Below are 25,352 nucleotides of genomic sequence, written 5' to 3'. Positions count from 1 at the left end.
CAATACAAAGGTTGTATTGTACAGAGTGCGTATTCCTCAGTGCAGGTTACAGTCTTGCTACATATGGAACAGAGCATCCACTAGAGGTTCCTGCAAGTGGAAAGGGGACTATGTGATACAAGGTTAGCTCATAGGCTGTTGCATGTTAGGCATCAGTGCCTGGTCAGACTGCAACACACACTGGTGTACAGACAGCCTTTTGCCAGGGCTCAAAGTAAAGTAGAGATAGAAACCAAGAACAAAAAAATCACACTATTTGAGACTCTTTCCTGAGGCACTTTTGTTCTATGAGTTTTATAAACATTTTAGTTAGGCTTGAAAAAGTACATTTAAATAGTTTAAGTACAAGTCTAGAGTGAAAGACGTTGTTAGTGGGAATTCCAAAAGGATGGATGTGTGTATCTCCTGAAATCTAAACCACAAGCACAAATTAATGATTTTTTTCCCTTAGGAGAAGGTATTCTGGAATGCACAAAATCCCTAAAGTTATCCTTCTGAGGCAAAAAAACAAAAAACAGGTATCTAGTGACTTGGAATACTGAATTAAGAGATTTGGGTACTGTGGTGACTTTCTTAAGCACAAAATAAAGAGGCCAAGAAGGCTTCAAGCAGCAAGAAAAGGAGCACCCCCCCCCCCAAAAAAAAATGGTGGTTAGAAGAAGACCATTTTTTATACATGAAGATGCAAGTTCGAAGAGGACAAAATGTGCATATTCTTAAAAGACATGAAAATTTAAGGGACAAGTCAGTCAGGTAAAATAAATTATTCTCAGCCAGGCTTGTGAAGATACTTTATGTTTAATACATCTGAAAAAAATGCATATACAAAGAACTTAGACATGGAAAAAGCATCAGTTCAACACTAATGAATCTACAAGAATTAGAGTCTGGGAAGAATTGAGAAGTATTAAGCCGGAGTATAGTTCTGTTAAGATCCCCATTAACACTGGAGTCAAAGACCCTCACATGATCTGTTATACTGAGCAACAACCTGGGAGTCCAGAGCCGCTGACACACAATGCACATTAAGGGCACTTCCTCTACTTGTCCCCAAGGTGCCATATTGAACATCTTTCCCCTCCATTTTTTCCCCTGATGAGGCATGTCTCATCCCCCTCTCTTCCAAGGTAATGGCGAACCGTTTTGTGGCACAGTCAGCTGGTTAGCTTCAAGCCTCCATTACGCCATGCAAAGGCCCTGTGGGTGGGCTTCAAGATATCGCTCCTGTTGCTGGTAATCAGAAGTCTGTGCTTGCCAAGAGAGGGGCTGATTAAGTCAATTCTGTCCACTGGGTTTGCTTAAAAAGATGCAGATCTCCCCTTTTCAATTAATGCCTAATGATGTCAAGTTTGGAAAACTAAAGTACAAAAAAGAATTAGGAATTGGCAAAGTTGGATGTTTGCGCGTGTGTTTTTTGTTGTTAAAACAAGGAAAAGAGCTTTTGGCTGAATCCACAAACAAAGGGTTCATTTACATTTCATCTCTTAAAGGGCAAGATAGAAACTTCTGACCCACTCGGAGGAAAGAAAGGGAAACAGATCCAAGGCAACTTCAGAGATGCAGTTTAGAAGAAGGTGCTACACCCCTCTTTTCAAAGGAGCACCAGTTTGGGACACTGTTTCTAGAACCAGTTTCTAGACCAAAACCTGTTCACTCCCAGGCTGCCAGCTTGCCACAGAAGAACAAAATACCTAAGTTGTGGCAGCCTAGCATCAAGGGAGAAGGCCAGAGCCTAAAATTAGTCCGTTACAGAGAAAAATCACCACAAGCATGCCTGAATTTTTAAAAACCAAAAATTTAAACAGTAAACAAAAACAAAAAAGTCTAGTACTGATCCGTGTTTGTTGAAATACAACACTATTTTTAAAAAAAATTAGTCTAACTGAAGGGCACTGGAGAAAAGCACTAACATTTGCATCTCACACAGGAGCGTACGGGAAGAGGGCGCACGGCATTTGTCATTATTGCAAAAAACAAAATTGGAAAATCTGAATCTTTAGTTTGATTTCAACATTGCTTTTAGTATGACATCAACACCAGCTTTGCAGAAGGGGCCGTGAAGGGACGTTCATAGCAGCACACACCTGCGACTCTTCTTCGGCTCCGGTGGTTCCAGGGCGGCCAATATCGCCTCGTCAAATACATTCTTTAGGCCTTTCTGAAAAGGGGCAAAGAGAAAGGGGCGGTCTCATTTTCTGGGTTATTCAAAGCAATCTGTGTTTTTAAAAAATCCACACAGGTAGAACTAAAACCTAGAAGTGTTGAATAGGATTCTGTAGTGAAGTCACATTCCCTTTGAGAGCTCTGGGTGTTTAGATTGCCTGAACCATGTTGTTGCGTTTTATCAGTTTAAAAAAGTGCTGAGCACCTGATATATAAAGCTTTAAAACAACCTCCCAGAAGGCTTTCTGGCAGGCCCGTATATTTCAAGAGAACGTGTGTGCTGAAACAGTTCCAACACTCACTGAACACATGTGCACATTTGCGTGTTAGTCTGAGGTTAAATTTCACATGCTAATGGCAACACAGGATATCCCGTGTTCAGAAAGAAAGAAGAAATTATTTCAGGACAGGGGACATGTGACACCCAAGTGAGATCAGCAAGCAAGCACGGACGGAGAACCCTCTGCCACAGTTCAAGCTCGGACCACATGTTACTGAAGCAGCAAAAGTAGGACTCAAAAGCAGAGGATTGTACTAAAGTCCAATAATGAGAAAATGCACAAGTCAAGTACTATAAGGTGTATAGAAACGTTAAATTGAAGCAAAATGAATGCAAACAGGAATAATGCTTCATCAGGCATTTATACAAACAACTAATTTTAATTCTGAAATGCAAGAAATACAATTGTATGTCTTTCTCTTCCTTCAGACAACAGAAGTCAAAAGATATGACTTTTTAAAAAAGAAAGTTTTACATTGTACAATTGCAAGCTCTGAGAATGAATAAAAATGAGTGCTACTATGTCACTGAGAACAGAAGTTTGACACCTGTCTAGCAGGTACACCAAGTTTCCTTTCCCCCCAGAGGACCAACAAATACTCCACTACAGCACAAACAGCCAAAGCAACAGCAAGCCCCACTGCACAGAGGAAAACCAGAGAATCCTTCACCATTTCGGCATCACTTGCAGGTTACCATGTTAGGTACAATCATCATGCAGATACAGTTCACAGAGCCACAGGAGGAAAAGAGAAAATTGCACATTACTTTTCATTTGGATATCGAAAAATCTTACCAGGTCTTCACTTATTCCTTTCCAAGTTTAATTGTCTCAATGACCATCCTCTTAACCCCTTAACTAAATAACCTAAACCATAAAGCAACCCAAGAATCAAAAAGGTTTAAGCGAGTCCAGTTCATATTCCATAGCCATAAAGAATTCTATAAGCAGTTTCCAATCCAAAAAGCTAATACAGAGTTTGCTCTAAGACATTAAGTAACGACACAGCTTCTTTCAATCAGGATGGTTTTATTTGTTTTTCAACCAAGTTTCTACAGCAGCAGGACAGAGGAAGCAGCAACAAGAAAGGAAAAAGAGGAAACTGTTTAGAATATACAGCATTTCCGTTTGGGTTGAGTTTCCGGAGGCTCGAGTGCAGCTAGGATAGCCTCATCAAATACATTCTTCAGACCTCTCTATGAGACATAGGGGAGGAGAAAAAAATAGTAGCCAGGTTAGAGGATTAGACAGTGAGAGAAAGAGGAAAAAAAGAGACACAAGCACATACAAAAAAGAACATTCAGGATAAAGGTGGTCAGCAAAGCAGATTTACTTTGTTAAAAGTAGATCATGGGAGGAAAAGAGGAAACAGACAAGCACAGCAGAAAGTTAGCAAAAAGACTACCTGAATAAAGCCTCTTGAGCCCCATGAGTCTATAGTTAGGGATGAGCTGAGATGGAATTTGCCCTTTCATTTTAGTAAGTAGCCTCAAAACTATTATGCCCTACTCTAAAACAGTGTTCTTTAACCTGTGCATTGTGACCCCAATGGGGTTGTGAAGCCACACTGGCAAGGTAGGGGTGGGCAACCTTTCAAAGCCTGTGCAAGAGAGGACTTGGATCCAATCCAATAATGGTGTTGACTTATCAAAAGTGAGTTCCTGATATAAACCTGCACAGCCTCTTCTCACTGTGTTGCCCCATAGTCCCTAAGGCCACCACTGCTCAGAGTGTTACCTCCCAAGGTTGTGGTGAAGACACAGCAGGGAGCGGGAAATGGGGCAGGCAGGAGCAGCTAGATCGGTCCCAGAAGGGGAACAGGATCGGCAGTGGGTCCCCAGTCTCATTAGTTGTTTACTGAGGTTGTGGAATGAAAAAGGTTGAATACCACTGCTCTAGAAGACGGAGAGCCCATGGGAGGATTATTCCTATCACTGCAGCAGACAAGCAACAGGGCAGATCCTTAATTTTCTGACAGCATTGCATATATGCCACAGGGACCAGATGTGTACACCTGTGGGCCAGGCAAAAATGGGTTAACAAAGGCCACAACACCATGGCAATTCAATGCAGCCGCTTCTATTTTATACCCTAACAGCACTGCCATTGGGTGCCATAAGCTACCGAAAGTTTGTGGGAATAATTTCAGGAGCAAGCTATGCCCATGAAGCACTGAGCTCTGCTATTTCACAACATACTATGGGGAAGAACAGGATGGGCTAGAGCCAGATCAACACAGTGTAGCCTGGTCGAAGCGTTAAGCCTTCCCTTTACTCACCAATTCAATTCAACTCTGCTACTCAGGGGATGAAAGCTTTTATTTCCCACCCCATGGTTTGCTAACATATTGCTGCCCCAGAAAGATTGTGGCTGATTCTCTCAACAGCCCCCAAATCCACTACCCTTCTTTCTCTCAGGTTGCCATGAAAGAAAGCTAACACTGGTCTCAGCACAGGAAATAGTATATTCCAGTTATGTCAGTCACAGCCATCAAAGCTGCTGATGTTGCAAAAGAGGAATGCAACTGTAAGTAGAAGCTCTACAGACTACACACTAGACACCAAGCAAACAAGTGCTTCAGTCTGAAAGTCACATCAGCACACAAAGCACTGATCTGCAGCAACAGAAGGACTTCTAAGAAAAGAAACAAACTCTGTAACAGATTGCCACTGCTACACATTGACAGATAAATATTTGCAACTGAAACTGAAGACAGGAGACTGGACTCGCCTAAATCTGTGCTATACGCAGCCGTCTTGACTGAGAGAGATTTAAAGGCACAGATTCTGAAAGTGTGCACCTTACCTGCAAACACTACCACAGACATCTTCTGTCCATTTTAAAATTATCCAACTTTGAAAGGGGTTTCAGGGAAATGTTTTAAGTTGCACACATGGAAATACATCATTAGGTCAAAAAATAAGTATTTGAAACTAATCAACTTTTCCCTGCTTTCCTAGCAAGCTGAATCAACTTAAAAGAACCTTAAGATCACCAGAAGAAAAAGACCTGTTGAAAGTCAAGTTTCTCATTTTTTTAGATGACATGCATGCATGCCAAGAAATAAAATGGCTTGTTATCGTCAAATCACCATTTTAACAGCATTTCCACTAAAGGGAACATTTTCACTCTTCTCTTAATTTTAATAGTATTTTGACCATTTCAGAACATGGGATGGGATGCTACCATATGATTTTACAAATCAAGTAAGCACAACACACAGCAATGGAAATAAACAATATGCTCTTTGGTATAAAGAGCTAAATATTTCATTTGACAACCGAGCAAATTGCAGAATGGCGGGTTGTTTGACAGCATGACATAGGTCTAAGAGATCAACCAGGGGGGTGGACACAACTGATTATCCTGGTCAGTTTTCCTGCCACCAGGACTGGATCTCAGTGCCAGCTGCAGTGTTGGCTACTTCTGGGACAAAAGCATTAAGTCTATGAACTTTTTTTCCACAAATACGTATCTTGCCCTTCAATATAAATATTTTTCCCAAATACAAATGTAGTATATGATCCATTATGACAGCCCCCTCCCCAGTATCTTTATACAGAAGAGCACTGTATTTGATCCCCGAGTGCAAATGCAGTTGGGTTGAGGAGAATTCTATTCTAAGGTCAGCTTTGGCTTTAACATGCTCTATTAAAGTCATACTTCATTTTAAATCAGGCTTTTTTAAGAAAAATGACTAAAGGTGAAATTTTAAAAATCCATTTTAAGTAAAAGCAATTTAAAGTTTAAACTTTTTAAAAAGTGCTTTCCAACATCACAACTGTGAATGGACCAACATTTTTACATTGCAGCTTACTCCAAGACTGTGCAGTATACTGCTTACTCCAAGACTGTGCAGTATACTGTATGGTCATGTCAGACATCACAATGAATGTGGGCAAGGTAATCATCAATGAATATTTTGATGCTTTCCTTCCTAATCCAATATTGAAGAATACGATAACAATGGTATGTTCAGAATCTTGACTGCAATACAGTCTTTTACCCATCATTTCACATTTCAGAGCGCTCAAAATCCCAATTTGTTGCATTCATTAATATAGTCTTTTCTGTTGCATTTGATTACTGTTATTTTAATTTTATTAATAACTTGCTAGCCACTTATGTTGAAGAGGGATAAACAAGAACATGCACACCTTAAGTGACAAAGAAGATTCCTTACTTAACCAATTATGCACTAAGCTCTGTATCACCCATGAACACTCCAAGGAAGGATTCTTCACAAGCGAATGCTTTATCCAGTGACAGATGGGAGCACCTGGTGGTCACAGCTCAAATTACAATATGCATCACCACCAAGTGAGGACAAAAACTAGTGTTAAAGCCCTAACCCAATTCTGTTCACGAATTAGCTCTATTCTTAGGAACCTCAAACTTCAATCTCAAAACAAAATTCTACAAGACAAGTTATTCAGTCCTGCAGTCACATTTCAGGCTGCACATTACTGCTGCACTCTGCTCCTCAGGAATGGAAAGAAAAGCTATCTGCCCCTCACAGAGAGGCCACATTAATTAGCCACAAAAGTATCTGGAAGTGCCTGTTTTCTTAAGGCATTCCATTTTGGTGTTCAACACTCTGGTTATTGGTGGTTTGCCATCATGCCTCATATATACCCATAATCCATTCTTATTAATACTATCGCAGTCCCACATTTTACAGCCAAAAAAGTCATCCCTTTCCTTTCAAGATCCTTCTTCGCACGATTTGCTCAGCAATAAACCCATGTTCAGACTCAGTCCAAGTTTGTTTGTTCCCAACAGGACTCACCTTCCAAATGCAGGATGTTTAGCCACTTCCCACTGCTGAGGAAAGATGCATCAAGAAAAGTATCAAGAAAAGCATCAAGACGCAGACTTACCTGTGTAAGCGCAGAGCATTCCACATATTTGACAGCCTTCAAGTCCCGTGCCAGCTTTTCAGCAGTCTCAGGAGTGATGGGCTTCTGCTTATTCTTCGCAAGTTTCTCAATTGTTGAGGGGTCATCTCGCAGGTCAATTTGGGTCCCAACAAGCAAAAAAGGAGTCTTTGGACAATGGTGAGTGATTTCAGGTACCCACTGAAAAGGGAAACATAACCCAAGTTCAGGAGATCAAGTCATACAGGATACTTCACAGAAAGTCAGAGGTCAGAACACACTCACCTTTTCTTTCACATTTTCAAATGAAGATGGTGAGACCACTGAGAAACAGACCAAAAAAACATCTGTCTGCGGATAGCTGAGAGGCCGTAATCTGTCATAATCTTCCTGTCCTATAAGGAAAAAACCAGGATCAGGAGCCAGTTTAGGGAGAAGGGTCCTTCTAGATAAGCAATCTGAAAAAATGTCCTATACTTTAGGTTTTGTGAATACCCATGTTAAGCAGGAAGGCAGAGTAAAAACGTAACAAATACTTGTTCTATAATTTAAAAAAACTTAACATTTAAGCACCTCTGCTGTGTAAGAGATCTTATAGGAAAATACACCACTAAAGACAGCTAATGTATCCCCTCCCCCACCATGAGAGTTATTTTACTTCCTGGCTCAGATTATCATAAGCAGGCAAGAGGAAACAGGTTCTTTCCACGCAGGACACTAAGTTCAGCCTGAAGACCAGAGCAGGAAGGAACCCCATCCAGCCTCACTGCAAGGCAGAAAAACCACAGCTGTTCCAGTACCATGAGTATGACTTGCTCCAATATCAGGCAGACAAGGAATTAAGTGGGAAACTGCCGTTCCAGAGACTATGCAGCCTCTAATTGCAAAAACAAAAGGCACCATGCAAAGTGCCAGGCAGCAACTGTCTTTACCAAGCAGAACATGTCAAAACCACCATCCAACAAGGAAGCTGTTGCCTTTCTGTCAGCCTGTCACAGCAGATTCTCAAAAGTGCTATCATACGTGCTACCAGGTGTTAGACCTGACTGTTTATAACAGACCAGCAGCAGACGTTGCTCAGAAAAACTGTGAATACACATGGGTGGTTATTGCCCCACTGCCTATGAAATGCCTATGAAATTCATGGGTGGCTATTTCCCCCATGCCAAGTGAAATGCCATGTTGGAAACAGGAATATGGGAGCATAGCATCTCAAATGTTACAAGTTGGACAAGCCTCCTCTGCTTAGTATTTTAAAGGTGCGATCAAATACTGTATAGAATACACAATCCAACAACGTGTGTAGATTATGCCACTCCCTCCCTACAGATATGGTTTCTCCGCACTCTAGGACAGGGGTGCCCAAATCCTGGAGCCACTTGCGGCCCTCAAGGACTCTCAATGCGGCCCTCAGAGAGCCCCCAGTCTCTAATGAGCCTCTGGCCCTCCAGACACTTGCTGGAGCCCGCAATGGCCTGATGCAACTGCTCTCAGCGTGAGGGCAACTATTTGACCTCTCACATGAGCTGTGGGATGAGGGCTCCATAAGAACATAAGAACAGCCCCACTGGATCAGGCCATAGGCCCATCTAGTCCAGCTTCCTGTATCTCACAGCGGCCCACCAAATGCCCCAGGGAGCACACCAGATAACAAGACACCTCATCCTGGTGCCCTCCCCTACATCTGGCATTCTGACTTAACCCATTCCTAAAATCAGGAGGTTGCGCATACACATCATGGCTTGTACCCCATAATGGATTTTTCCTCCAGAAACTCGTCCAATCCCTTTTTAAAGGCGTCTAGGCTAGACGCCAGCACCACATCCTGTGGCAAGGAGTTCCACAGACCGACCACGCGCTGAGTAAAGAAATATTTTCTTTTGTCTGTCCTAACCCGCCCAACACTCAATTTTAGTGGATGTCCCCTGGTTCTGGTATTATGTGAGAGTGTAAAGAGCATCTCCCTATCCACTCTGTCCATCCCCTGCATAATTTTGTATGTCTCAATCATGTCCCCCCTCAAGCGTCTCTTTTCTAGGCTGAAGAGGCCCAAACGCCGTAGCCTTTCCTCATAAGAAAGGTGCCCCAGCCCCGTAATCATCTTAGTCGCTCTCTTTTGCACCTTTTCCATTTCCACTATGTCTTTTTTGAGATGCGGCGACCAGAACTGGACACAATACTCCAGGTGTGGCCTTACCATCGATTTGTACAACGGCATTATAATACTAACCGTTTTGTTCTCAATACCCTTCCTAATGATCCCAAGCATAGAATTGGCCTTCTTCACTGCCGCCGCACATTGGGTCGACACTTTCATCAACCTGTCCACCACCACCCCAAGATCTCTCTCCTGATCTGTCACAGACAGCTCAGAACCCATCAGCCTATATCTAAAGTTTTGATTTTTTGCCCCAATGTGCATGACTTTACACTTACTGACATTGAAGCGCATCTGCCATTTTGCTGCCCATTCTGCCAGTCTGGAGAGATCCTTCTGGAGCTCCTCACAATCACTTCTGGTCTTTACCACTCGGAAAAGTTTGGTGTTGTCTGCAAACTTAGCCACTTCACTGCTCAAACCTGTCTCCAGGTCATTTATGAAGAGGTTGAAAAGCACCGGCTCCCTCCACTATTTGCTGTTTCATGTCTGTGATGCAGCAGTGACAGCGAAGGAAAGGCCAGCCTTGCTTTGTTCAAGGCCTTTTATAGGCCTTGAGCTATTGCAAGACGTTCATTCATTCATATAAGTTCATCTTTAATATATTCATTTATGTAAACTTGTTCAAATTTATATGTAAATTAATTATTTTCTTCCCTGGCCCCCGACACAGTGTCAGAGAGATGATGTGGCCCTCCTGCCAAAAACTTTGGGCACCCCTGCTCTAGGATTACGTTGCTGCTTCACCCAATACAGGGCATGGGTCTCTCTCCTGTATAATTACCTTCTCATAGCCCAACAACATTATCTGGACTCAAAGTACCGAAACAGACCCAAGAGATGTAGGATAACTAGAAATTCAAATACTGAGAGTCACAAATGGAAAACACAATTGTCCTAGAGCAAGTGTCAGTTTAGCACAGTGACGTTCAGAGCTCTTTGCAGGTTCAACTGTCAAAAGTTGCTTAAACATTGAAAAAGAAACACACTGGCCTAGTTCGGATGGTTGTGAGTGAGCCCCAACAAGCCTCTGGCTTGTGTGCTCCTCACTCTCGTTTCTGAGAGTGATAATGTTTGCTTTCATTTTAAGAACCAACCACAGCCTCCAAATATGCAGAAGCTTGAGAAACTGCAGTTTGTCAGAGTAAGAACAAAATGTACGATCAAAGTACAATCAAAATGATCAAAGTACAATCAAACCTCAATTTCCTGGTTTATTCCAACTCTAACAGTTAAAAACTATTGTTCCCCATGTTTGTTCATAACAGGAAACCATGGTCTGCTTTTCAAGCAAAAGCAAAGCTTTTGTTTGCCTCCTCTTAGAGAAAGGAGGGATGAACACAAGCCTGAGGCTCACTACAGCATGACCATGTAACAAGGTCACCGCCTCAGTGTCTTGGTATTTCAGACAGATATCTAGGAATCACTTGGTTTTTCCAAGGCTTAGCATTAGAATAAACCCCAAATGTACCTGCTGTATCAAACAGGCCTAAGGTATATGGCTCTCCACCGATCATCACTGTTACAGCATAGTTATCGAACACCTAGGGAGCAGAAAGCAAGATAAAATCTTTAGAGAGGAAAAATCACCTTCTAAATACAAGCCACACCTGGCCAACAAGGTCAATATACAAACATGAACCTGTGTTCAGAACTGAATCATAAATGTGCCCATTCTTGCTGGATGCAGTGATATTAAAGCTTGTACCCCAATCAAAGAAGGAAAACTTGTGAAAGGTCTCCTCTCAAAGTTCAGCTGCCAAGAATCACTAATAAGGTCTACAAGAAGTTAAACTGAGAAAAAATATTCAGTGGAATGATATCAGATAGTGCACTACCCATTAACTTTCTATTTGTAAGGTTAACATCACATTGAAAATGAAAGAAGCATACTGTATTGGTATTTAAAAACAAAAGTACAAGTGCTGATGGCATTATAAATCAGCATATACATCTTAATTTGTGTTCTACAGGTAAAAACCCTAAACGGTCTGTACTGCAATGCTATATTAAACTTTTGCATTTTAGTTAAGACTATGGAATCAGCCTTTATCATTGGACCTCTTATAAAATTATTCTCCAAAACAAATGATAGACAAATGAAAAACACCCAAGAACAGAAGATGATCAGATGTCAGATAACACAGTACCAGATGCATTTGGCATTTATAGCTCCTGAAGTCAACCCATAAAGCGGGTATGGGAAGATAAAATACATCCCTAAAGATTAAACTTTTCCGGCATTACCAATATGTAAACATAACAATGACCAAACCAGTTATGAAAATCTATGCCAAAAGCTGTTTAGAGCCTTTCCATTCAATCCCACTCAGATTTACATAATGTCTCTTCAGACATTTTACATAATATTTACATAATGTCTCTTCAGACATTTCCCTCCATGTGTTTCTTCTGCATGTACTGGGGAGGAACAGTGCTCTGTTTAGCACCACCTCTGCCAATGACATAATTATGAAACCCCACTCTCACCATGATCAACATTTGTCTGTAGCAACAATTTGAACATGGGAAGGACCACACCCCGTGATCTTTTATTTTATATGTTCACAGGAAGGGCTAAGTTTAATCATGAAGCCAACGCCAGGGACAAGCGCTAAGCAGTGTACTCCCCCCCCCCGCCATGCATTCCTGTACATGTATGTTGGAAACACATATCTGTGGAGTGCTAGATATGGCCCTACAAAGTCATCTGGGATCAGACTACAATGACATGTTATGGGAGAGAACAGGACAAACCTAATAAACTTTGTATTCTGCAGGACAAGCAGCAACACAGAATCAAGTTTGGCCATCGATGAACAATAGTGGAGATGGAAGAGAAGCTAATGTCCAATCATTGTTAGTCTTCTTTACTCAGTATTCAAACAGCAACTTGCAGTGTAGAGATGATTAAACTTCAAGTTGGCCCACCTTCAACTACAGTATTACATTTGCATGCCAAGTGAGCAGGAGCTTAAAGTGGTATACAATGAGTTCCCAAACATTTTAGGTAGGCTTGACAAATTTTGCCCTTGGGCAAATCATTCAGTTTCACAGCTGAGCTGGGATTTGGACCCAACTTCAATGGTCTAAATCAGGGGTGCCCAAACCCCGGCCCTGGGGCCACTTGCGGCCCTCAAGGCCTCTCAATGCGGCCCTCAGGGAGCCCCCAGTCTCCAATGAGCCTCTGGCCCTCTGGAGATTTGTTTGAGCCCACACTAGCTCAATGCAACTGCTCTCAGCGTGAGGGCGACTGTTTGACCTCTCCTTTGAGCTGTGGGATGAGGGCTCCCTCCACAGCTTGTTGTTTCACGTCTGTGACACAACAGTGGCAGCAAAAGAAAGGCTGGCCTTGCTCTGTGCAAGGCCTTTTATAGGCCTTGAGCTGTTGCAAGAATTTCATTCATTCATATAAGTTCATCTTTAATATATTCATTTATGTAAACTTATGTAAATTTATTCAAATTTTAAATGTAAATTAATTCTTTTTCTCCCTGGCCCCCAACACAGTGTCAAAGAGACGATATGGCCCTCCTGCCAAAAACTTTGGACACCCCTGGTCTAAATCCAGCACTATCCACAAGCATACATGCTTCATGGGTTTTACAGGCTACACAAAAATGACTAAACAGAATATCTCAAACATTAGTGAGCACATTCAAGGCTTAGCATGCTTTAAAGCAGCATTTTAGCCTTCACTTTCCATTTCCTTGCAAGGCATTTCAGCAATAGCCATTATCTTCCAGACGATAATCAAAACAGAGATTTGTAATTTGTATTGCAATGTATGGGGTGGAAGGGCTCATGGGAAGTCCATCTGCAGATCCCAAGTTGCATCTCAAACCTCGCTCCACTCAAGTGGGTTGAAAGAAGGTGGTGCTGTGACCTAAGAGCTCAACTGTGTATTTGCTAATTCAGCAACCAAAGCAAATGAGGTACATTTCCAGAAAGGATGCCATTGCCATCTTGAAAAAAACTGCAATTCATACTAACTTGAGAGTTAGCTGCTCCCAACCACAGGAACCTTCTTTTAACAGAAAGCCTTAGCCTGTTTCATTGTCAGTGGTGGACGTGGACATGGGGGGTCCAGAGTGCAAATGTGCCGGGAGCCGCCCCTCAGGGGGCAGCACCACCAGCCTCCCCCCCCCCGTGTCCGTTTATCTTTTTTTAAAGTAAAAGAAGCCGGCAGCTCTGCCAGCTTCTTCTGCTTAAAAAAAAAAAAATCCCCTCCTTCCAACAGAGGGGGCAGCCCAGAATTTTGAGCTGCTGCCTATCTGGCCACAATTCAGCGCTAGATTGGGCCGCCTTCCCCCCCCCCCCAGAGGAGGTGGAGGCCCAGTCCAGCTGCGAATCACAACCAGAGAGGCAGCAATTCTCAGCCTCTCCAGCTGTGATTTGGGGCCACATCTTTCATCTCCTTGGAAGAGACAGAAGATGCTGCCCAGAGCAGCAGCATGAAGGGACTCACAACTCCCGGCACACTGCTGCCCAAGGCCTCTCCTTTCATCTCCTCCTATAAAGGAGAAAGGTGCCTCTTTGCCCAGTTAGCACGGGTTAATGCTTAAGCAGGGTGACAAATGCCCTCTTTTTCTAGGACATGTCCTCTTTTTCAACCTCATGTCCTAGAAAGGAACTTAAATGTCCTCCTTTTCCCTGTAAGCAGGCCCCTGCAGGCAGCACGTTGCCTTCTTGTAATAAATAAATTATATGTAACATAATTTTAAATTTAATGTAATATACTGTTTAAATTAACCACATGGAATCAATATACAAATCTTTTTAGTTTTTATTTTGTCATGTCCTGCATGTTGGGGTGCTGTGTCTTCTTTTGCGGTTATGACATCTGGTCACCCTGTGCTTAAGGGACATAATATGGGTTTCATATGACTAACCACCAACAGTTATGATACTATGTGTCACTCTACAGAATAGTGCAATGTTTAATTCAATAACCATATTTAATGAGTTCTTAATGATGCAATCTAGTAGGCCAGAGGTTGACACTAGTCTGCTTGCTTTTCCCAGAGTTTGAGGTCACTTGAAAGTTTGCTTGTGGTGTTGCCCAGGACAACCAGGTGTTGCAGATTTTGCAGTGCCTGCAAAACCACGGTGCTGTAACTAGAGGTGTTAGTTTACACTAAGTCTTACTAAACACAATGGGCTTACTTCTGAGTAAGATAAACACCATTTTCAAACACCTCTAGTTATAACACATCTATAACCCTTTCTGGTAGATTTGTGTATTGACTCTGGACAGTGCTGGCGGCATAGATGGGAGACTATTTCTAAGCCAAGATACTGAAGAAATCCTGTTTATTACCACATAAAGGAGCTTTTATAAAAAAACTGAACTCCCATCCCCTGTCATTTTCCCAACTGACAAAACTAAGCACTTAAGGACAAAGACCTCTCTTTCATCCCTAACACCAAGTATATTTGTAACTGGATTGAACTAAGGCATCGAGAGCAGAATTTTATGCATACTTAGTTGGGAGTAAGTGCTACTGAACAAAATTGGACTTGCTTCTGAGCAGACATGCTCAGACAGCACTATTAAACTCTTAAATTTCATAACAGTAAAAGTGTCTGTTTTTAAAACAGGAAAGCTTAAAGTGTGTATACATTTCAATTATGCATGTATATTCATTTCACCACCCACCCACCCCGCCAGATCTCAAGAAAGGTGAAGATTCCCAAGACTTGATTAAGCGTCAAGTGGAGCACTGTCCCTTTAAGGGCACAATCCTAACTGGGTCTACTCAGAAGTAAGTACTTTTGTGTTCAATGGGACTTACTCCCAGGAAAGTGAGGTTAGGATTGCAGCCTAACACAGTTAAGACAGAAAAGAGTGCTGCTAAATCAACGCAATGATTATGATAAACACCAGTATACAGTTTACACAAACAAGGTCACAATCAGGAAAAACGTATTAAGTTTTCACAGTTACTCACCGTGGGTACATATTCCGATGGGAATTTGTTTGTGGTGTAGGAAATTAGAAGACATGTTTTACCCACAGCACCATCTCCCACAACTACACACTTAATTGTCTGCATAGCTGAAGCCTACTACTGTGTCCAGTCAAAGGCGAATCTAAAAGAGAAACAAAAAGCATTAGGTTTGCATTAAGACAGTGGAAAATGCTTTCTTCCTTGATTTACCTGCTAAGAAAACTAGTGAATTACAGAGGATTGTGGAACATGCTCTGATAACGTTTCCCCATTCCTTGAGACTCAAAGAGGTTTCCAGGGAATACAAAGAGCCTCCTTGGTAGAGGACACAATAAGGCACTAGCATGAGATTCACAAATATTCGTAACTGAAAGTTCTTCTTTTTCAACTAGTACATGCATGCACCATGTTTTCATTTCATCTGTAATGTTTATCTAAACAAGAATCCTGAGTTTATAATGAGATCTAACAGTCTTCTGCCTGCAGAGTTTGGAACCTTCTACCTACATATCCTGTACCACAGCTGGAGTCTGACTTTTAACCACAGGCCCCTTCCTTCCTGTTTTGCAAGTAGGCACTCAGAAGTAACAATCACATCAGGGTTGGGGGGGGGGAATCCACCAATTAGTTGTACAAGTTAACTACGGTTTTTCAAATGTGAAACACTCTCTACCATGTGAATAAAGAAGCTGCCTTTTGCAGAGCTTCTTTTTGTCTGTTAAGATGTTGAAGTTTTGGATCCATTAAATATTCTACCATTCCCAAAACACAGTTTAAAGTCTAACATTTAATTCTACTCCAAGTGGCTCTTAATCAGTTTCCAATTATGAAATACAACAGAAGCCAGATGCAGCCCTTCTGGCCATTTTTGTGGTGAAAGATTAATAAAGATTAACTCTTTCTTGAAATTGAAACATTTTGACAAGTTGCATTTTGACAAGCATATGCATTTCTCACCTCCAGCCTCCATCTTCTTAAACTGCCCTGAGTTTAACATTTGGCCATTTCCCTTATTTAAATGCACTGCTTACTTTTGCCAGCACATACATTCACCATTTGATGAGGTCACAGTCCTCTCCTACAGCTGGGGTGTGTTCACACTGTGAGTCATTGTACTTTGCCTTGCTTCTCTGTCCTCTATGCTTTCCACTAAGTTCTGCAAACCCAGAACAAGGAAGTAGGGCTGTCAAAGTATAAGATGAGATGGCATCTCTTTAGTTTACCTGTTAGCAGTTCGACACTAAAAAGCCTCAAGCATACTTACCACCCTCTCAGGAAAGCATACCCTCATAGGATCCCATACAATTTCGTCAGCAGACACTGAAGTTGGGAAGAACTGCAAACCCATTACACAGGGTCTTCTCAAATAGCCCACTTATTCTGAGCACAAGCCACACCCCCACTGTGTGATGTAATCTCAGAGTTCTCCTGAGCTTCCTTTCCTCACACCAGTCACACATTTCACCTGATTTGTAAGAAAATGTTTCTGCACAAGTTCTTTCCTCAAACCCTATATTATCTCTCCATACCCAGTACCGAGGAAAAATTATTAGGGATAATATATATAACCTTTGCTATCACAGCAAACTAAAAGGTATACCCATTAGCACATTATAAAATGTTATGGCGGTTTTAAAATCAATTTTCCACTTTGTAATGCTTAAACATTTTAGATTTTTCCGAAGGTGTGATCTGCTGTTCTCTCTACACACTGTTCCTGGTGATCTCATTACATCCCACCCTTTCACTACCTACTGTAATCTGATGAGATCCACTCTACCTTAACTTCATTCATCCAATTCTGTATCTCCAGCTGTCTGACATTTCTGCCTAGATACTTCATATCCAAATCATTCAATATCTGAAAGGACTAAGTATCTTTCCTCCCAAGCCCTGCTGTCCCCATATGCTCTCCCTCTCCATTGACAATGTAACTATCCCCTATGTTGAACAGCCTCAATCTCTTGGTTTTATCTTTGACTTTCTCTCTCTCATTACTATCTAGTTTGTCAACACTGCAAAACTATGACCCTTCCTCTCAGTCCCCCAGGCAAAAGATTTAGTCATTTCCCACTCTGACAGCCAATCTTCTCCTTTCTGATCTTTCATTCTCTCATTTCAGCCCCTTCAACATTGTTGCCAAAACCATTCACTTCTATCATCACATCATGTTTCTCTGCAAATCCCTCCAATGACTTCCTGTTCCTCCAAGCTCTCAGCTTGCTGCGCTTCTATCTTTTAACTCCACCACCCTCAGCTGCCCAAAGACCTCCAGCTCCCTCAAACTTACACCTTTTCTCCCTTGTTGCCCTTTATGCGTGGAGCTCCCTCCAACATCACCTGTGTAATGTCCTCTTTCTGAACTTCAAATTCATCCTCATTCCATCTTTTCCACGAAAGCTGTGTCACAATTCTCTAGCCCATATAACCTACTGCAAAAGAATCTTAGAACATGTTCCCCCCATTAAACCAGTCACTGCACACCCACCCATTGTCTTCTTTGATTTTCTAAGTTACCAGCCCTTTGACCTCTCATCTCATCTATGAAGCAGCACCATATATAGTTGTAAAGCATCATATAAATGGCAGTATATAAATCTAATCAATATATGTGATGAGATCAATATCGATATAATCAACAACTTACTAGACCAGCACTATAACCAAACATAACTTTAAGTTTTTGTGCTGAAGATCTTTACTAACGAAGTCCACATGTCTTCTGCGTGGCAGTCTATTTAGAGACAATCATCAAAGGATTTCAGTTTGCCATATTTGCATACTTGTGAAAGTTGGATGGAAGATCATTTACTAAATACAAAATTGTAGAAATTTCCAGAAACCAGGTCTAGCAGAGTCACAAAAATAAACTGAGGATTAGCATGTTTACAAAACTCAATGAAAGGGAGCATAAAACAGTGGTGTTATTCAGGTCAACTCAGTGGTGATTTCTGCAGGGAGCAGAATGGCATGTCATGCAACCAGGGGCTTGATTCAAACGCAAGTAATAGTCCCCAAGATCATAATATCAAGTGCACAAAACTCATGACCCATTGTTCCATACTGACTTCAGAAGGCAGACATTTTCCATGGCCCCCATTACAGGAAAGCTACCTTAGTGCATCACAGATGATCACAGATTCATCTTCACAAAATATTAAATTCTGATTTTGTTTTAAACCTGATAATTTGGACAGCCAAATGGTTCTATTTTAAAAGGAAAAAAATCAAGAAATGTTTTCTAAAGAATTAACTCTGATTCTTGCTTTCCCAATTCAAAACTAGCAGAAACTATTAAGAGCCAGTGTGGTGGTTCTGGCATTGGACTTAGACCTGGAAGCCAGGTTCAAATCCTTGCTCAGTCATGAAGCTTTCCAGGTGTTCTTAGGCCAGTCACTATCTCTCAGACTAACCTACCTCATAGGGTTGGTAGTGGGACAAACGGAGGAAAGAAACTATTTACCCAACCCTGAGCAACTTGGAGGAAGAGCGGTATAAGTGTGAAATTAAAAAACCCATTTTCCACAAAAATGGAAATCCACATACTTTGCTGCTCTGTGTTCTAATGAACAAGGCAGTGGATAGTATTTGTTTTCCAAGGTTTTGCTTCACAGAAGCTCCTAGTGACCTAGTAACACACTTAATTGGTCCCTGGATTGCAAACCAAGATTAAGAGATCTCTAGGACCCTGAAAACCAGTACTTTCACTAATGCCCATGAAACAACCTGAAATTCCACCAAAAAAGATATGCTATTCTTTCCCTGAAATCAACAGTCTTGACACCCAAGTGGTACTGTTATATCTTAAGTTTAACATGACCAATATGATAATTGTAGAGTCAACGCAATCAATTCTATGAATCCAGGAGAGGCTTACATCAGCCTACAAAGCCAAAGCAGGGTTAGCTGGGTGCAAATGACACTAGGATTTCCCTTGTGCCCAGGATTGCAATCTTAGGCCAAATACTTGGATCAAGGACCTATTGAAATCAAAGCAACTTACCTTATCTTTGCATAATGGCACTGACATAAATAATGATGCAAGATATTAATTTTAATTTAACCATTTAAAATAAAATTTGAAGATATATTGGAAGTGGTGAATTATTTTAAACTATTAACTTGAATAAAATGGGTACTAATGCCAGACGCTAATTTCAGTGGGTCACAATAATCTGATAAAACAGTAATATTAGAAATGCTATATATCTATATTTCATTTGATTCAATTGCAATACAAGAGATGACAGAAATTAACAAGTATTTAAAAAATATTTACCTCAACTGCAAAATGCAAAATACTCTTATCTGGGCATACAATATACTGCTTGAAGAAACAAATTGTTTTATTTATCATTTTTCAGACTTTACACTAGTTTAAGTGGCATAAAGTCAAATAATTATTAGAAAAGCAGCAGAAGTAGAATTCTTGAAAGCACCATTACAAAAAGAAAGGCATAATTACAAATTTCATATACTTGTATCACTTCACTGCTACCCTACAGATATAAACTAACTGTTTACACAACACACACAACAAGCAGAAAGAGGGAGAGGGACTCTGGATCAGAAAACACAGAAAAGGCCTGCTTCTTGATCTTTACATAAGCAATCTGGCCAACAAATGCATTCTCATAGATGCAGTTCACAAGGAAGTAGTATTACTGTATTTTGCATGCATAACCCACCTTTCACACCACAATCCTACATACCCTAACATGCACATAAATCCTACTGAACGTAGTGGAACTTACTTTCTGACATACCATCAAGAAGCTCTGTCCTGTAAATGGAACAGAAATCTCCCTTTACACTGAGGTGTGCGTCCAAACTCTCTAGAGACTTGCAAACCACTAAAAGTCTTCCAATGGATGCCCTACTGCAATCAACATCCAAGTGCTCTATGAAAACACAGCTTGTATTTCCCTCCTCTCAATACCTTCTGCATGCATATATGCACAACAACTACTACAATAAATACTAGGTTAATTTCTCCAGGCAGACACATTGGGAAATCTGATTTATGACTGACAGACAGAAAACGAACCTTCAAGGTCAGAATACATGCATTAGCTCCTGGTCAAGGAAGAAGTCCACACAGAGAGCCATTACAGCAAAACAGAACTTAGACATCCTACACATTGGAAAATTATGGCAATGGAAAGTACCCAAAGTAACACCACCACCAAAAAAGAAACCACCACATTTCAATATATGCTAGGTGTTGCACAACATTTATGCTAAATGGTAACTCCTAACATACAAACAAGCCCAACAAGAAAAGTCAAGAAAGACAAATCATTAGTACCCTATAGGCTGTATATGTAAACGGGGACCTTGATCTCCACGATGGGAATTCAAAACTGTTTGTCACACTGCATTCACACGAGCTTGAACAAAACCCTAAGTGCTTTCTATCATAAGCCTTCTGCAAAAATCTCATCCTGTCCACACAGTGTTTCACAATAGGAGGTTTTCTTCTAAACACCTAAATAGCATCAACTGTGTACATTTCGTGAAGCTGATTGGGGATCTATAATTGTACATAACACACTGGGCTGACACTGGCGATAAGCCAATATGCTAGTCCTCCAGTCACCAATACAAAGCAGTGGCTGTTGGAAAAGAATAATTAGCCCACTTCACCAAAACACTGCATACACAAGGCCTCACAAAATACTTGTGCTAAAAGCTATGTATTATACTATGTTCAAGCCTGACTGGTCACTAGACCCACCCATGAACGGAAGAGGGTAGCTGTGATGGGAGAAGAGAAGGCATATTCAGCATGCTCATAAGCACTCATCCCTTCAAGCACTCACAGACTGGAATGCTGGCAGGCAGCTGCAGTGTAGCAGCCAGCTGTCCCCAATCTCCTCACCCAGAATGTGTAACCATCCTGGTTTGGTAAATGCCCTGAAACTACTGTATAAATGCCGTATATAGTATTTGGAGCACATTAACTTTTTACTAAAAAACCTAAAAGGTAGGCCAGCACTATCTCCATATTGGGGGGGGGGGGCTGAACAATTATCTAGCATCCCTCCCATGAGAGTTCATGGCAAATATGACATTGAGCTATAGACCAATTAATAGCGCAGCCACTAAGCTACACCAATTCAAAATGGACTAAGATGTGACTAAAGCAGCCTCATATGCAAATTCACTGTAACATCTGAGCTCCCAGGAAGTTCCACTCATTGTGAAATGCTTTTAAGATTCATATTTCACTATGAAAGACCCAAATAGTATGAAGTTCTTAATTTAAGAGCTGTATTGTGTACCTTAATTCATCCTAAGGTGGTAAACTCACAATCAGTTGTCACTACATAAAGTCTCTACATCAGCCATTGTTAACCACTGTGAGGTGACACCCTCGTGTGCCACAAATGGTCTGCAGGTGTGCCAAGGGAGTTTGGGGAGGGTCACTTATTAGTAGGGACATTGGGGGATGTGAGCCCCACAACAACAGCATGGCGTGTCTTGTCAGTTGTCAAAAAACTCAGTACATTGTCAGTGTGACGTGACACAAAAAAGGTTGAAAATCACTGCTCTACACAAAGCAATCCATAGACACTTAACTTTATACCAGACAATGCACTTTGTATCAATTATTAACAGTATTTATATACCGCTTTTCAGCTAAAAGTTTACAAAGCGGTTTACAGAGAAAAATAACTAATGGCTCCCTGTCCCAAAAGGGCTCACAATCTAAAAAGATGCAAAAGAACACCAGCAGACAGCCACTAGAACAGAGACTGCTGGGGTGAGGTGGGTCAGTTACTCTCCCCCTGCTAAAAAAGGAGCACCCACTTGAAAAAGTGCCTCTTACCCAATTAGCAGGAGTTTACCCAATTAGTGCCTCTTACCCAATTAGCAGGCAATTAGTAATCCTTACATGAATATGAAACTATTACTATCCTATACTACTATCCTATACTGCTTTGTTCCTCAAGCTTTCAGCACTGGGACCCACTTTTTAGAATAAGAATCAGTCAGGACCCACTGGAAGTGATGTCATGATCAGGAGTGACATCATCAAGCAGAAAATTTTTTAACAGTCCTAGGCTGCAATCCTACCCACACTTACCCAGGAGTGACTATCATTGTTAAAAGCATATACATGGTAGCCTGTTAAAAGTACAGATCTGTAACATTTCCACAAATGCAGTCACAAACCAGTCTAATATATTAAAAATAAAATAATGAAATGAATGCAGACCCACCTGAAATTGGCTCGCAACCCACCTAGTGGGTCCCAACCCACTGTTTGAGAAACACTGCTATACTGCAAATGAAAAGCTAAGGCTAAAAGAGAGCAGCTTGTTTAAGACCACCTAGTGAGGCCACGGCAAGATTGAAACATGAGGCTTCCTGATGCTGGGTTCAGTCTGTGCTGCACTACACTAGAACTCAAAAGTTGACCAGACTGCTAACATGTGCAAAACATTCAACACACTACCTTGTGTCACTCTGAGGAATGCAGCAACCAGACCAAAACTATCTCACCAATCTCTTCACAGGTAGGAGAACCTACCAAGTCCAAGGTTACCTATTCGAGTACTTGGAAGTGCCTTTTGTTTGAGAAACACAGTAAGTTGCTGTATTCCTTACAATGACCCTGTAAAGTAGGCCAAAAGAATTTTCTATTTTGCCCAGCCCACAAGTGTACACATTTGGTCCCTGTTGTGTACAACATTGGGCAGAAATGGCATAATATCTTCAGAGGCAGGAGTTGCCTCATCCAGGATTGTCTGTACTCAAGCGTCTGGCAGATAACAAAGGGGTTGAAACCAAGTACAGAAACTTGCTGCACTCCTCAGGGTGACACAGCCACCCTGCAAGGTAAATCAGTACTACTTCCCATCAATCTCTTCACAGGCAGTAGAGCCCTCACATGTAAAGCTACCTATCTGAGCACCTGGCAGCTCCCACAAGTTGCTGAATTCCTCACAACAACCCTGCAAAGCAGGCCAGTACCATTCCCCACCAGTATCTTCAGGAGCAGCAACACCCCATGTCCAAGATTACTTATTTAAGTGCCTGGCAGATAAAAAAACACACTGCATTCCTTACAGTGACATAATCATTCTATATGGCAAACCAGTACTAAAGCTCTTTCAAGGCAGCTGCACTCTATGTCTAAGGCCTATTCTCCCTCCACTGTGAAAGGAGATAGAAGGGAAATGTGGTGGAACCTGGCAGCTTTCAGAATGTGACACGCACACACATACACACACACTCTCACTCTCCCCCACCCCTGCAAGTTCCTGCATTCTTTACAATGACCTTGTAAAGCAGGCCAATCCCATTCTCTACCAACCTCTTCACAGGTAGCTAAGGCCACTTGTATTTGAGTGGCTAGCCATAAAGATAAAACCCAGGAAGGGATGAGACAAAAAAAAGGGGGAAGAAGAAAAATTATTAATATTTGATATATATTTACATGGTAACATATACAGTATATATAAAATCTAATCCTTAGACACACATATATAGCAATGTTAATAAGAACAAAAATCACAAAAAGCAGTTTACACAGCAATATGCTGTATATAAAATGGCTCCCACTCCCCAGAAGGGTTCCCAATCTTTACAAAGCAAGGAAAAAAGAGATGTAGAATATATATACACACACTCTCTCTCTCTCTGCACACACACATATATATTTATACACACATCCATGCATATACACACATGATGTGAATGTATGTGTGTGTGTGTATGTATTCTGCAACTCTTTACATTATAAATACATATATAATGTATATTATAAACACACACATATATATGTTATGTATACACAATACAACACACACAAATATATACATACATAAACATAACAAATGTTTTATTATATATTCACTATGTATATAATATAATCACACACAAACACAATACATATATATATACACACCTATAATACATATTGTATCTATGTACCCGCATATATAACACACACACACACATACATATATATACACACAGAGATATAAGAGCTTCCTGACTGGCCTCTCGAGCCCCCCAGCACAGCGCAGGCAGCGCCAGGAGCTCCCCCAACTCAGCCCAGGTGGGGACCCCTCCACCTGACAGCCCCCCCGCGGGAAAGCGCGAGGGGAGCGGAGGGGAGGGGCGTCGCCTAGCAACCGAGGAGGAAGTCGGCGGCCAGGCCCCGAACCGCGGCGGCCCCTCCCCCAACCGCCGTGCCCGTCCATCCCCCAGAGGGAGGCGAGGCGCCCTCCTTCCCGTCGGCGCTTCCGGCCAAGGAGCCGCCCCTCCCCCACCGCAGCTGTCCCGGCCCGGCCCTCAGGAAACTGCCTTCCCCGCTGAGGGAGAGGGCCGCTCACGGCTCCCCCTCCGCCCGCTGCTCGCTCACCGGCCCCGCTCGGCCCTCGCCGCCCCCGTCCGTCCGTCACTCACTCAGTCAGGCAGCAGCCTTACCTCACAGGGCTCCGCCGGGCGTTGGCAGCTCGCTGCGGGGTCTCCTCGCCTGGGCAGCAAGGGCGGGCGCACGCGCTACGTCACCGCGTTGCCTGCAGTGGGCGGAGCCTAAGGGGAGGAGGGGAAAGACTAGCGGAAGATCTGCGCATGCGCGGCGGAGCTTCTTCTTCCTCCCCTCCCTCGCTGGAGAAAGAGAAGGGGTGAATGGTGCTCTGGGGAGTCGTTACCGGAACAGCCGCGCGTGCGCAGGCGACGTTGTCCTGCCTGCAGAAAGAGAATGGGATGAATGTTGATGCCGGGAGTGGGAGTGTGAGCGGAACAGCCGCGCTTGCGCAATCGAGGCTGTACCTCCTGCGGAAAGAGGATGTTGCTTTGTGAAGCGGGAGGGGGCGCAGAAAACGGAACAGCCGCGCCTGCGCAGTTGAGGTGCTTCCACCAGTGCGAGAGGCCGATCCGTCTTCCCTCCGCTGCGAAAGGAGAG

At 42.2% G+C, this 25,352-nt stretch overlaps 1 protein-coding gene across 3 annotated transcripts; it reads right to left on the bottom strand.

Moving 5' to 3' along the window:
• Positions 1-779: 779 nt before the first annotated feature.
• On the bottom strand, positions 780-25,003 carry CDC42 (cell division cycle 42). 3 transcript variants are annotated; one of them, XM_066636835.1, is made up of 6 exons: positions 24,872-24,980; positions 15,431-15,572; positions 10,951-11,023; positions 7,607-7,716; positions 7,325-7,522; positions 780-2,158 (listed from the first exon to the last, which is right to left on the bottom strand). In XM_066636835.1, the coding sequence occupies exons 2-6, from the start codon at positions 15,533-15,535 to the stop codon at positions 2,069-2,071; spliced, it is 576 nt and encodes a 191-aa protein (XP_066492932.1). In that variant the 5' UTR covers positions 15,536-15,572; positions 24,872-24,980; the 3' UTR covers positions 780-2,068. The 3 variants fall into 3 exon arrangements, with proteins under 3 accessions (XP_066492932.1, XP_066492933.1, XP_066492934.1); XM_066636836.1 differs by having other exon boundaries at positions 24,807-24,881; XM_066636837.1 differs by lacking the exon at positions 780-2,158 and adding an exon at positions 3,454-3,640 and having other exon boundaries at positions 24,872-25,003.
• Positions 25,004-25,352: the final 349 nt, after the last annotated feature.

This window comes from Tiliqua scincoides, chromosome 9, assembly GCF_035046505.1.
Source record: "Tiliqua scincoides isolate rTilSci1 chromosome 9, rTilSci1.hap2, whole genome shotgun sequence".
Classification (NCBI taxonomy): domain Eukaryota; kingdom Metazoa; phylum Chordata; class Lepidosauria; order Squamata; family Scincidae; genus Tiliqua; species Tiliqua scincoides.
This window is presented reverse-complemented; position numbering and strand designations above follow the sequence as displayed.